The sequence below is a fragment of the Trachypithecus francoisi genome, unplaced genomic scaffold (assembly GCF_009764315.1).
Source record: "Trachypithecus francoisi isolate TF-2019V2 unplaced genomic scaffold, Tfra_2.0 Contig01579, whole genome shotgun sequence".
Taxonomy (NCBI): domain Eukaryota; kingdom Metazoa; phylum Chordata; class Mammalia; order Primates; family Cercopithecidae; genus Trachypithecus; species Trachypithecus francoisi.
The window spans coordinates 31,839,930-31,853,637 of record NW_022681442.1 but is presented as its reverse complement, the minus strand read 5'-3'; the positions used below and the strand labels follow the sequence as shown (position 1 = coordinate 31,853,637).

Genomic DNA, 13,708 nt, shown 5'->3' with positions numbered 1-13,708 from the left:
GATTCTTCCATTTTTCCCCAAACCTAGGCATGCCTTTTTCTAGCCATTTCCTGCCCATCCTCACGGGCCCTGCTGCCTTTACAAAATCCTTTTGAGGACCTTTTCTCTCATGAGTACAGACACTGTCACATGGACGAGATCCATAGATCTGGGGGATACGGGTTAGGCTGACAGAACTCCTCAGGAGGTTTGGCGACTCAAAGCGCTGAGGCTGCGGTGTGGTCTCCTCATGTTCACCCTCCTCTGTTCCCCACCAACCCCAGTCTTCTCATTGGTCTCCTCCTCAGAGTCTCTCTCATCATGTTCTGCTGCCAGACATGGCACAGCAGGCTTTTGTCTTGTTCAGACGTAAGCTGTGGCTGTCAAGGGGAAGAACGCTGGGTTGTGGCCAGAAAGGAGGAAGATAGTGGATGCCTTATGACTGTGGGACTGGCTGATTCTTTACTTTTTGTGTCCAGATATTTTATGTGTCTAGCTCCCGCCAGCTGAGGCGTCTGGACTCTGTCACCAGGTCCCCAATCTACTCTCACTTCAGCGAGACTGTGTCAGGTTTGCCGGTTATCCGTGCCTTTGAGCACCAGCAGCGATTTCTGAAACAAAATGAGGTGAGGATTGACACCAACCAGAAATGTGTCTTTTCCTGGATCATCTCCAACAGGTGAGGCTTCCCCTGGGTATTTACCCATGTGTGTAAATACTTTGGGGTTCTACATGTTTGACATTAGCTGTGGGAGGGCAGGCATGGCTAGTGGTGTGAAATTCACTCTGGCCACACACACTGTCATGCTGTGTAAGTGGAGAGAAGAAAGCATGAGCTTTGGAGTCAGAGACTGGGTCCCCATGCCAGCTCTGCTGTTTACCAAGCTGGGTGAATTGCCTTGACCTCTCTAAGGAAAATCTCCATTTCTTTGTTTTTGTAATGGCCAGAACACACCCTATCTCACAGGGTTCCACCTGTCTCATGGTGGAAGTCAAATGACACTTGTGAGCGTTTTGTAACCCAGTACCAAACAAGTTTTGGGTGAACTGAACATCCTCTGTTTACTTTTCTGAGAATGGATGTGAGATTCTCCATAGTCATGACACTCTTTCTGGATAGTGAAGGCAGTGGAGGTTGGAGAGAGGAGAGTTGGAAGTTTTTAGGGAAGACCATTGATGACAGAAAGAGAAGTTCTGTCCTGTGAACAGGGTGAGCATTATTCTCCAGTATCCTTAAGCCCTGGCAAGCAGTATGTCCTGGAAAGAGGAAGATCTTTTTCAGGAAGAAAAATTCTTGAGTGGCTTCCAAAGTGTCTTGAGGCGCTAAAGATGCTCAGTATTATTTGGAATATGGAAAGGTCAGAAGTTTGATTGTAAAGATATTTTATTTCTTAGAGACTTTCCAAGAAGGAAAAAGCATGTAAGTAAATCTTATTAGACCTTCACTGTAAAGTACATATCATATTTATTCATACACATGCTGGAATTATTGGTGCGGACATTTAAATACATTTTCTTTGGGAAAGTCCTTTTTTTTTTTTTTTTTTTTTTTTTTAAGGAGTTTCCCTCTTGTTGCCTAGGCTGGAGTGCAGTGGTGCAATCTCAGCTCACCACAACCTCTGCCTCCTGGGTTCAAGCAATTCTCCTGCCTCAGCCTCCCAAGTAGCTGGGATTACAGGCATGCACCACCATGCACAGTTAATTTTTTTTTATTTTTAGTAGAGATGGGGTTTCTCCATGTTGGTCAGGCTGGTCTTGAACTCTCTACCTCAGGTGATTTGCCTGCCTTGGCCTCCCACAGTGCTGGGATTACAGGCGTGAGCCACCACGCCCGGCCTGGGAAAGTCCATTTTTATAAACTGTGTCTATACACATGTTCTCTTCAGTTCTCTATGAAATCCCAGTGTATATACCTGTGGCCAACTCGCACCTAACTTCCTTTCACCCTCAGCTTCTTCTTCCCCTTTTACAAATGCTAAAATCAAACAGGGCACGTTGACCCTTCCTGTGGTGCTTACTTTTTAATCTTACATATGGATTCACTACAGCATTGCTTCCCCAGCCTGATCAAAAGAAGTCATTTGGAGCGTTCATTTAAAATGCAGATTCTTGGCCGGGAGCAATGGCTCATACCTGTAATTCCAGCACTTTGGGAGACTGAGATAAGCAGATCACGTGAGCCCAGGAGTTCAAGACCAGCCTGGACAACATGATGAAATCCAGGCTCTACAGAAAACACACACACACACACACACACACACACACACACACAAAATTAGCTGGGTTCGGTGGTGTGCACCTATAGTTCCAGCTACTTGGGAGGCTGAGGTGGGAGGATGGCTTGAGCCCCGGAGGTCAAGGCTGCAGTGAGCCATGATCACACCACTGCACTCTAGCCTTGGTGACAGAGCAAGACCTTGTCTCATAAAACAAAAACAAACAGAAAAAATGCATATTCTTGAATCCCATCCTAGACGCCCTGAAATCAGAATCTTAAAGGAAGGGGTCCAGAAATTTTCCACATGAATTTGTAACATTGTATACTAACAGTTGCCCTAGGTGATTCTTATGATTTGGTGAGTTTGGTGGACATTGCACTGTAGGATTCCCTTAGTTCAGCAAAGCCCTGTAGGATCTTTAAAATGCAATTTGTTTTCTTAAAAATAATATCAATAGGCTTTTAGGAAAACATGTTGTTTCTAAGTCAAATTGAAGCATCGCCTAAGAGTACAGCCTGATCGAGTCAAACCCTCTGAGAATGTTCTGTGAACGCCAAGGTTGCTGGTTAAGATGAGGACGTGATCAATGACACCCACTCTCTTGTTCTGTTGCCCCACAGGTGGCTAGCAATTCGCCTGGAGCTGGTTGGGAACCTGATCGTCTTCTTTGCAGCCTTGATGATGGTTATCTATAGAGATACCCTAAGTGGGGACACTGTTGGCTTTGTTCTGTCCAATGCACTCAATGTGAGTTTGAAGGTTGAGAGTTTGGTTTCGTTAGTGCGCTTACTCTTAAATTAAGCCTGATGTATACTGTGGAGTCTGTGCTCTTGATTCATTCTTAAACCCAGAGGGACTAAGGGAGACTGAGGTTCAAACCCTGGCTCCATCTTTTACCCATGGACATGCTCTTTACTCTTCCTAAGTAGACATGAATGCCATCTAGAAAACTGGACATAAATGTTGACCTTAGGGCTTAAGAAGGCAATTTCATATGTTTCAATCTAATTGTTCCCTGTCTGCCTCTTTGCTTGGTTCTAGTTAAAAGAGAGAATACATAATTTTCTTCTCTAGAATGTAGCAGTAATCAGAAAGCCTTTTTGAACAAATAATTCCTCCTGTGTTTATTTTTCTTAGATGGTAGAATAATTGGAGGTAATTCTAATAAAGAACATAGAGTCTGATAAAACTATAGAATGTGTCTCACTGCAGCATCCCCAGCATGACTAGGGGATACATGGCAGGCATGATTCTTTTCTAGCACCTAAGACAGTGGCTGGCACTACCGTAATTATTCAATCAATATTTGTTATAAATGAGTCATTTGACCATCATTTTGAACTAATTTTTTTTAGTTCAAAGAGATTTGCATAGTTATATGTGGGCTTTGTATAATAGTGCTGTCTTCATTAGAAGTTAATAAGGCTAGTGGAGCGCAGTGGCTCACACCTGCAATCCCAGCACTTTGGGAGGCCGAGGCAGGTGGATCAACTGAGGTCAGGAGTTTGGGACCAGCCTGGCCAACATGGTGAAACCTCATCTCTACTAAAAATACAAAAATTAGCCAGGCGTGGTGGCGGGTACCTGTAATCCCAGCTATTAGGGAGGCAAGAGACTGCAGTCACTTAGTTCCTTGTGTCACTGCCCTTTCATTCCCTTATTTCTAGGCTTTTTAGCCCAGGACAGGCAAGGTAAATAGGAAACTATTATATTGAACCAAAACAAAATGACTCAAATACCAGCAATTACATATGCTTCAATCTACACAAAGTGGATACTCTGAGTCCCCATGATTCTGTCCTCTGCTATCTATGGCTCCCTTTCTCTAACCACCATTTGCTCAACAAAAACTCCCTGTGCATATATGCAAACTCCTGAGTCTTTTCCTGAGAGAAGTTTGCATCTGAGTAATCTACAGATTCCCTGGCCTGGATCATGCCTTTCTCTGATTCACAAAGAACACTAGGCATACAGGCAGGAGGCCTGACCTCTGCTCCCACTCCACCCATTGCCAGACTCTCCAATTCCAGCTTTAGCCCAAACCACTAGACACTCACATTGCCCTTTGTGTGAGCACCTAATTGTTCTGCAGCCATTCGATGCCCTGCTCTTAATTCCTTCCCCAAGGAGGCAAGGATTGTCTTTCTTACGCTTTTCCTTACTCCCTTGCAGAGCCCAGCACAGTGCTGGGTACAAAGTTAGCACTGGATTGTCCTTGTGGTTTGAGTGGTTGAGTTGAGTTTTGTGCCTATGATGATTTTCAGTCTTCTGGTTTTTCTGTAGATCACACAAACCCTGAACTGGCTGGTGAGGATGACATCAGAAATAGAGACCAACATTGTGGCAGCTGAGCGAATAACTGAGTACACAAAAGTGGAAAATGAGGTAAGGAGGAACTGGAAAAATCCAGGGACAAGGCAAAAACAACATGCAACTCCTTCGAGGGTGCATCTTTAGAATTTCTCCATATTTCACATGGGCCCATAATGGGTCCCTAAAGTTTCCTTTCCTCTAACTCAAAGGACCTAATTTCTTCAAGCTTAGAATAGGAAATGGTTTAGGGGATGTCAAGTCTTGGAACATACCACGGAGATCTACAGCACAAGCTTGTGGTGTATTTTTCTTTAACTGAATAAGGTAAGAACTTTCCAAAGTACAAGTCCAGTTCATTCTATCAAATGCAGAGGCCATTAGGTAGCTGGGACACTGCTACCCTTCTCCTGTTCTATGACACGAGTCATGGGCGGACTGTTCGGCTCAGTTGCCACCTTATAAAACTTTCTTCTCATCTTGTCTCCTTGCTAGGCACCCTGGGTGACTGATCAGAGGCCTCCGCCAGATTGGCCCAGCAAAGGCAAGATCCAGTTTAACAACTACCAAGTGCGGTACCGACCTGAGCTGGATCTGGTCCTCAGAGGGATCACTTGTGACATCGGTAGCATGGAGAAGGTAGGTGGAGTGAAGCAAGGCCTGGATGGGAGGCCTTGTGATCAAACAGCAATTGGACAGAGTAGAGAGCAGCTGGGCCCTAAGCCTTCATCATTTGGATGGAGGGAGAGGGTCAGGGCACTTCCTCTGCCCTGGGGAGGTGTGGGGACACAGTATCAGAGGGAAGGATAGCAGCCAGGAATCACACAGACTTACTGCAGCTGTCGGGGCCTTCTGCTCAGCTCCTCCCTGCCTCCTAGCCAGCTGACCAGGGCCCCTTTCCTGTAAGGTTCACAGTATGCAGAGAGGAAGTCAGGAAGGAAACAAGGGGGCGTCCAGGCCTGGTGAAGGAACTGTTGAGAATAGCAGTGTGGAGGGTTGTCCCTGAAGGAAGAATGGCCCAGTTCTCCTCCCAGTCTTCAAAGTCGGGCACCCTCCTTAGGTGCTGTTGTTTTCCGAGGACTTGGGGTCTGATGAGCAAGGACACTGAAGTCCAGATCAGAGTCTGACTCTCAGCTGGTGGCAGACCTAATCTTTCCCTTCTTCACAAGGATTTTTCTTTTTTCTTTATTTTTATTTTTTTTTATTTATTTATTCATTTATTTTTTGAGATGGAGTCTCACTCTATTACCCAGGCTGGAGTGTAGTGGTGCAATCTTGGCTCACTGCAACCTCTGCTTCCCGGGTTCAAGTGATTTTCCTACTCAGACTCCCAGGCAGCTGGGACTACATGTGCACACCACCATGCCTGGCTAATTTTTTTTGTATTTTTAGTAGAGATGGGGTTTCACCATGTTGACCAGGCTGGTCTTGAACTCCTGGCCTCAGGTGATCTGCCCGCCTTGGCCTCCCAAAGTGCTGGGATTACAGGCATGAGCGACCACGCCTGGCCTAAACAAGGATTTTGTTTTTATCTATAAGTTCCAATAATAATTGTAACAACAGCTGCCAAGAGAGTCCATTTCAAACAGTGACTATAGTTCTCAGCAAACAATGATTTTTGACATCTTTTTCTGACATCCGGGTACTTTTTTCCTCACCAAAACCAAAATCAGTTTAGTATCTTAGAGATGGAGTAGCCAATCACTGCCTCTTACCTCCTGTGACTGTGAATGCCCTGGCTAAATAACTTCTCCCCAAGAATTACATGTGGAACTAATGTGTAAGGGAATTATATTCACAGATTGGTGTGGTGGGCAGGACAGGAGCTGGAAAGTCATCCCTCACAAACTGCCTCTTCAGAATCTTAGAGGCTGCCGGTGGTCAGATCATCATTGATGGAGTAGATATTGCTTCCATTGGGCTCCACGACCTCCGAGAGAAGCTGACCATCATCCCCCAGGTGAGCTCTAGAACTTACTCGGGCACATGCCGTGGGGAGCAGCTTGTTTTACAGGAAACATATGCAGCTTCTTCTTGATGTCTATTCAGTCAGCCCTGTCAATTCCGCAGTCTACTCCGGATACCTGAGCTAGTTCCCTGGGATGGACACGTCGTTTCCAGGTTTCCAGAACTTAAGTTTTGAAATGTTTGGTAATATGCATTTGTGGCTGCCTGTATCTGACCACTAGGTGGCAGCAACACAACAGAAGTCAAGCAGAGCAGATGCTTATTTAGCGTTGCTATAGCCCATGACGGTTTGCAAGACTTCTGCAATCAGCATTAGCAGTTTTGCCGCTGAAGCTTGAAGCCATTAAGCTTTATACTTCCCATTTGCTATGGTTAAAAGGTAGAGGAGGGAATTTGCTGCAGGTTTCTGCCAGCAAGCGGAACGCTTCGTGCATCAGCAGGAAAGATTTCCCCTCGGCTTCCTCTCCGGATCCTGCCAGATAAGGATTGCTGCGGGGCCCCTAGGCTCCTCTGCAGAGCGCGGTCCCTCAGGAGAACTTTCCCCCTCCGCCCACGGCAGCCCAGTTCCTCTAGGGGTAGCTTTGGTGTGTCTGGTGTTTGCTCAGTTCGATAGTCTTTTCTCCAGCCTCTTCAAAAGCGTGACACCTTCTTCTCATGCGGCTGTACTATTGTTTCCTCTACCCTCTTCTGATCCCTCTACCTTGAAACCAGGAGTTTGGGTTTGGGAGGCCGGGGCAGGTAAATCACTGGAGCCCAAAAGTTCAAGATCAGCCTAGGCAACATGGCAAGAATCCATCTCTACAAAAAATTTTAAAAATCAGCCAGGCATGGTGGTGCGTGCCTGTGGTCCCAACTGCTCGGGAGGCTGAGGTGGGAGGATCACCTGAGCTAAGGACGTCAAGGCTGTAGTGAGTGGTGTTCGTGCCACCGCACTCCAGTCTGGGCAACAGAGTGAAACTCGGTCTCAAAAGCAAAAAATAAACCGAGGACTTCTCTTAACCCTGTGCCTAGCCCCTGGCTGGTAGCCACTCCGAGCCTGAGGAGGGAAAACCTTGCGGAAGCTGAACCACAAACCAGCTTCCTGCCTCAGGAATCCACCTCAGGCCAGTCCTATCCGCCATCTCCCAGTCCCGAGGAACTCCGAGGTCCTTTTCTGGCATAAGCCCCAACAGCCTCCTTGTCCCCTCACCTCCAGGACCCCATCCTGTTCTCTGGAAGCCTGAGGATGAATCTCGACCCTTTCAACAACTACTCAGATGAGGAGATTTGGAAGGCCCTGGAGCTGGCTCACCTCAAGTCTTTTGTGGCCAACCTGCAACTTGGGTTATCCCACGAAGTGACAGAGGCCGGTGGCAACCTGAGGTAATGTTCCATAGCCTGCTGCCCCTGCAGGCAGTGAGAGGATGTGAGGGGCCACTCCTCGTGTTCCTCATGTTAGGTGATGCCGGGCATAGAATTGTCATCCGGGTCTGATTCCTCAAGTGTAAAATGAACCTGTTGTAAACTTCACAAGATAAAATAGAGGTGAAAGCGCTTCAAAACTCTTGAAAACTGGCCGGGCACAGTGGCTCACGCCTGTAGTCCCAGCACTCTGGGAGGCTGAGGCAGGTAGATCACCTGACATCAGGAGTTGGAGACCAGCCTGGTCAACATGGTGAAACCTTGTCTCTACTAAAAATACAAAAAGCCGGGCATGGTGGCGGGCCCCTGTAGTCCCAGCTACTCAGGAGGCTGAGGCAGGAGAATCGCTTAAACCCAGGAGGTGGAGGTTGCAGTGAGCCGAGATTGCGCTACTACACTCCAGCCTGGGCAACAAAGCAAGATTCTGTCTAAAAATAATAATAATAATAATAAAATAACTCTTGAAAACCTTTGTTATTGGCCGGGCGCAGTGGCTCATGCCTGTAATCCCAGCGCTTTGGGAGGCTGAGGCTGGTGGATCGTGAGTTCAGGAGTTCAAGACCAGCCTGGCCAAGATGGTGAAACCCCATCTCTACTAAAAATACAAAAAATTAATTAGGTGTGGTGGCGGCCACCTGTAATCTCAGCTACTCAGGAGGCTGAGGCAGAGAATTGCTTGAACCTGGGAGGCAGAGGTTGCAGTGAGCCGAGATCGCACCACTGCATTCCAGCCTGGGAGACAGAGCGAGACTCCATCTCAAAAAAAAAAAAAAAGAGAAAACCTTTGTTATTAAATGTAATCCTCATATGATATTACACAATGTGAGCTAACACATCCCACAGTTGTGGAGAACCACAGAAAGCAGAGGCTCCCAGCTGTGCACAATCAGGATGAAAATAGTCTGGCTGCCTGGTCCAACCCTAGAGTCTGATTTAATTGTATGAGGTTAGACTGGACTTGGGGAGTTTTAAAGGATCCCCACAAGGCTGTTAAGCGCATCCCAGTTTAAAAACGACTGATCTAAAGAGCATGCGGATGACAGGGAACGTGACGTCTGTAAAGTCCTTAGGCACTGCTGAAACACCTGAAATCAACAAAAGACTCTCTTGGCTTTCAGTTATTTTTACCTTTCCAAAACATTTTTACATAGTTGACAGTTCACTTCTGGCCTTCACCGTATGTTTGCCTATCCATTAATAAGTTGACCTGGCATTTTTTTGTTTTTCCTTCCATACACTGAAGTTCTGCCCTCAGCCAAAGCCCACTACTCATGGACAGGTCTTGCTCCTGTCCCAGGTGCCTCAGTGGTGTTGGCAGGGAATAGGCCATTTGCAAGTTGAAGCTCAGGAAGGAAGGGAGGGCTCAGTAACTGATTCATGGACCAGCCGCTCTGGCTTCACCTGGGAGCTTGCTGCACATGCAGAATCTCAGACCTACTCACCTGAATCTGCATTTTAGCAAGATTCCCAGGTGATTTGTGTGCACATTACACTTGAGAAGCACTGCCTAGAGTTTTGTGATTAACTAGGCTGCAAGCTAAAATCACCCAGGAAGCTTTAAAACTCCCAATGCCTAAACTGTAGCCCAGACCAATTGAATCGGGGACCCAGGTGATTTCAGTGTGTAGCCCCAGGGAACAAGCCCTGGTAGAGAGCTTCGGCAGTTTACTTTCCCTCCACAACAGATCTAGCAACTAGCAGGACTCAAGTAGGTCTTTAGGCCAGTGTAAAAGATCATTCAAACATTTAGTCAGCAAAAATGTAGTAACACCAGCTCATGCCTGTAATCCCAGCACTTTGGGAGGCCAACGCAGGCGGATCACCTGATGTCGGGAGTTTGGGACCAGCCTGACCAACATGGAGACACCCCATCTCTACTAAAAATACAAAATTAGCTGGGCATGGTGGCACATGCCTGTAATCCCAGCTGTAATCCCTTGGGAGGCTGAGGCAGGAGAATTGCTTGAACCCGGGAGGCAGAGGTTGCAGTGAGCTGAGATTGTGCCACTGCACTCCAGCCTGGGCAACAAGAGCAAAACTCCGTCTCAAAACAAAACAAAACAGTAATAACACCTACTATGTGCCAGGTACTGAAAATACAGAGGCAAAGAGAGACACAACCCAGACTTCCTAGCGCTTACAGCATAATGAAGACAGACGTGTGACAGTAAATGCCAGTACAGTCTGTGCTACAGAGGGGACATGTGGGATGCTATGGTAGGGTGCAGTGGGAGGCCTTGACATTTCTGGTTTATAAAAACAAAAATCATGCCATCTTTCTCCTGTCCGAGCTGACAGATGCTTAAATGGTATTACCAATGCATTGATTTCAGACCTGAGTTTCAAATCTGGACCGGGGGATTAAAACTTACATTTCTCTATTGAATGATGGGCAAGTTCAGCTGGGCGAGAGCAGCTGAAAGCCAAAGTGGCGCCTCAGCAACAGAGTCTGTTACTCTGAAGTCCAAAGCGTACATGACACTTGGGGCCAGGCAGGAGTTTGGTACAAGCTAAGTAAATAGTTTTTCAGCGTCTCTGATCTTACATTACGGGGGAAAACTGGAAGTTCATCTTGGGTGACTTCTCATCTCCTGCAGAAATTTTCTTACAGAGAATTACAGAACTTTAGCCACCCCCTGTTTAATATGTTCCCTAATGGCCACAGCAGGAAAGAGCAATTAGCAAATTCCTGAATATTTCCTTCACATCATTTCCCAAAGCTTCTTTATGTAAGTAAGAGGTCCAGCCTTCATTACAGGCTTTTAGCAAATTAAAGCCATTTGCATTTTACAAGCATATTTGAATTCCACATACATTGCATCTCACACCAAGACATCACGTTCATTAGATAGCTTCATCTCTAATCAAGGCAGAAGGCTTTGAAAAAATAGCCTTGAGATTAGAATTACTCATTAAAATAATAAATGGACTTGCTAAGGCCACAAAGAAATGCCACTGGAGCATTCTAGTGTAGTTCCTCCCTACATTAATGGTTTCAGGCCAAATACTGCTAAAGTAAACTTGGTGACATTCATGTTGTTTTGGAAATGTTGCTATCATGGCAACCAAATGCAAAGCATTGTTCCTGGGTCAGTATTATCCAAACTTGTTTAAGCATAAAAATGACCTGGGGTGCTTAGTAAAAAGGCACGTTCCTAGGCTCCTCCCCACTCTGATTGAGTAAAGCAGGGGCCCAGAAATATGACTTTTTAATTAAGTACTTGGGGTGGGTCTTCAATCAGGGAAGTTTGAAAAACGATGCTCACAATAGCAACGTACGGCTCGTTGAAGAGGCCCAAACATTCCAGGGCAATTTTGGAGTGGGGGTTTTGAAAGTCTCATCTGGAACATGAAAATGGTCCCCAGCCCTGCGTCTTTCCTTGGTCCTTAAGAGCTAACGCATAGCTGCTTCTATTGGCTGCAGCATAGGCCAGAGGCAGCTGCTGTGCCTGGGCAGGGCTCTGCTTCGGAAATCCAAGATCCTGGTCCTGGATGAGGCCACTGCTGCGGTGGATCTGGAGACAGACAACCTCATTCAGACGACCATCCAAAACGAGTTCGCCCACTGCACAGTGATCACCATCGCCCACAGGCTGCACACCATCATGGACAGTGACAAGTGAGTGTGGGGGGACAGGGCTTGACACAGATGGCTTAACCCTTGCTCTACAGTAACAGTGTCTGCCGGGAAACACCTAATGGCAGAAGGTTTAACAACCACCCTATTACTGATGAGGAAACTGAGACTTAGAGATGTCAAGTAATCTGGCCAAAATTTTACATCAAGCGAATGAAAGCGAACGAGGTTAAGGGAACTATTCGTATCTTGAGGGTAAAATTGGAAACTGTGTGTTGTAACAATTAACTGGGTATGAGGAGGTGGCAGCTCAAGTGGTGAGAGGCAGATGTTGACCGTAGACCTTCCCAACTGTCCTGAGCCTCAGCTGCTGCTCTGTGAAATAGCTAGAATCTTTCTATTCCTTCCAGCTGTGTCATATTACAATCAAAGTCAGTGATCTTAGAAAGCTGTTTGGAGATGATAGGCACCCTTTGTAAGCCAATGTATCCTTAAACAATGTGTACTTCTTTTAAAAACTCATGTAAATGGACTCATACTGCCTGGTATTCTTCTATTACTTGATTCTTTTGTTCAATATTATTTGCAGAATTCATCCATGTTGATGTGCGTAGCTGTGGCTCATTGATTTTCACTGCTTTGTAACCTTGTCTGACTATACCACAATTTAGTCCTGGTTATTCTTATAAATGCCTAGACTTTGAGATGCTGCTTTCTAAGACTTTTATTTCTTTCTTCCTTGTTTCAGGGTAATGGTCCTAGACAATGGGAAGATTATAGAGTACGGCAGCCCTGAAGAACTGCTACAAACCCCTGGACCCTTTTACTTTATGGCTAAGGAAGCTGGCATTGAGAATGTGAACAGCACAGAATTCTAGCAGAAGCCTCCATGGGTTAGAAAAGGACTATAAGAATAATTTCTTATTTAATTTTATTTTTTGTAAAATATAGAATACATACAAAAGTGTGTATGAAATGTACGTTTTAAAAAAGGATAAGTGAACATCCATGAACCTACTACCCAGGTTAAGAAAATAAATATCACCAGGTAGTTGAGAAACCCCTCGATTGTCTACCTCGATCGCACTTCCTTGCTACCCACCTCTCCCAGGGACAACCACTGTCCTGAATTTCACGATGATTGCTCCCTTGCCTTCATTTCCGTTTCATAACATTGGTATGTGTCTTTATACAATGTATACCCTTTTTTACTTATGTAAGTGGACTGACTCACACTGCATACATCTTCTGTGACTTGGTTCTTTTGTTCAGTATTATATTTGAGATTCATCCATGGTGATGCAAATAGGTGTGTTATTTTTTTTTCACTGCTCTGTAGGCTGGCATTGTAGGAATACAGCACAATGTATCAGTTTTAACATTGGGGATCATTAGCATTATTCTCAGGTTTTTTAAAATTATAAACACTACTACTATGGACATTCTGGTCTACATCTCCTGGCACATATGTAAGAGTTCCTCTAGGGTATAACCCAGGAATGGAGGGTATGCACATGTTTACATGCACTAACTAGCTGGTGCCAAACTAGTAATGCCAACTGAAAACATTGCTGTCAATCTGATGAATATGAATTGATGTATCACTGAGAATTTCATTTGCATTTCCCTGGTATCTATTGGGGATGAATATATTTTCATGTTTCTGATTTGCATTTCCAATCATTTTTTAAATATTGTGTCTGATAATTCCAGTGTCTGGATTCTTTATCTGTTGTTTCTGTTAGTTTTTACTCATGGTATTTTACTTCCTTGTATGTCTTGTGCATTTTTATTATAAGCTTGTTCTCCTTAAAACTTTGTGGACATTCTTTGAGGCCTAAGTTGACCGTGAGTTCTTCCTAAGGGAATTGGGAATGCATTAGCCTGTTGCCTGGGGCATTGCCCAGAACCTCTTTGAATGAAATTCTTCACTAGGGGGTTTCAAACCACCGTGCAACCACAATCCTGTACAAGAGCTAGCTTGTGATTTACAGATTCTCGCGGGAGAGTGACAGGTTGGAGATGGGTGTGGGGTTTTGTTGTTGTTTTTGACTCCTGCATTCTGCATGGCAGGATCTAGGCCTCTTTACCTGTACATTGCAGGTATAACCCTTTCATGACACAGGTTCATCAGAAGGTTTTAGTTTGCACTGTAGCAGACCTTGACTTTACCTCTTGCCTTGGCATCCTACGTCATCAACAAAGTGAGAGTTTAAGATCTCCTGGGCAGGACATTTCAGAAGCCAGCCTAAGT

General features: G+C 45.4%; 1 protein-coding gene across 1 annotated transcript in view; it reads left to right on the top strand.

Annotated features, from left to right (window-relative positions):
* ABCC2 (ATP binding cassette subfamily C member 2) overlaps nucleotides 1-12,514 on the top strand; it is a 60,687-nt gene extending 48,173 nt beyond the window's left edge. The window contains exons 25-32 of the mRNA XM_033186090.1: nucleotides 459-658; nucleotides 2,819-2,945; nucleotides 4,482-4,583; nucleotides 5,004-5,147; nucleotides 6,310-6,468; nucleotides 7,672-7,838; nucleotides 11,302-11,496; nucleotides 12,203-12,514. Coding sequence (XP_033041981.1) covers nucleotides 459-658; nucleotides 2,819-2,945; nucleotides 4,482-4,583; nucleotides 5,004-5,147; nucleotides 6,310-6,468; nucleotides 7,672-7,838; nucleotides 11,302-11,496; nucleotides 12,203-12,332 — 1,224 coding nt within the window. The 3' untranslated portion in view covers nucleotides 12,333-12,514. The remainder of the gene's footprint in view (nucleotides 1-458; nucleotides 659-2,818; nucleotides 2,946-4,481; nucleotides 4,584-5,003; nucleotides 5,148-6,309; nucleotides 6,469-7,671; nucleotides 7,839-11,301; nucleotides 11,497-12,202) is intronic.
* The last annotated feature ends 1,194 nt before the right edge of the window (nucleotides 12,515-13,708 follow it).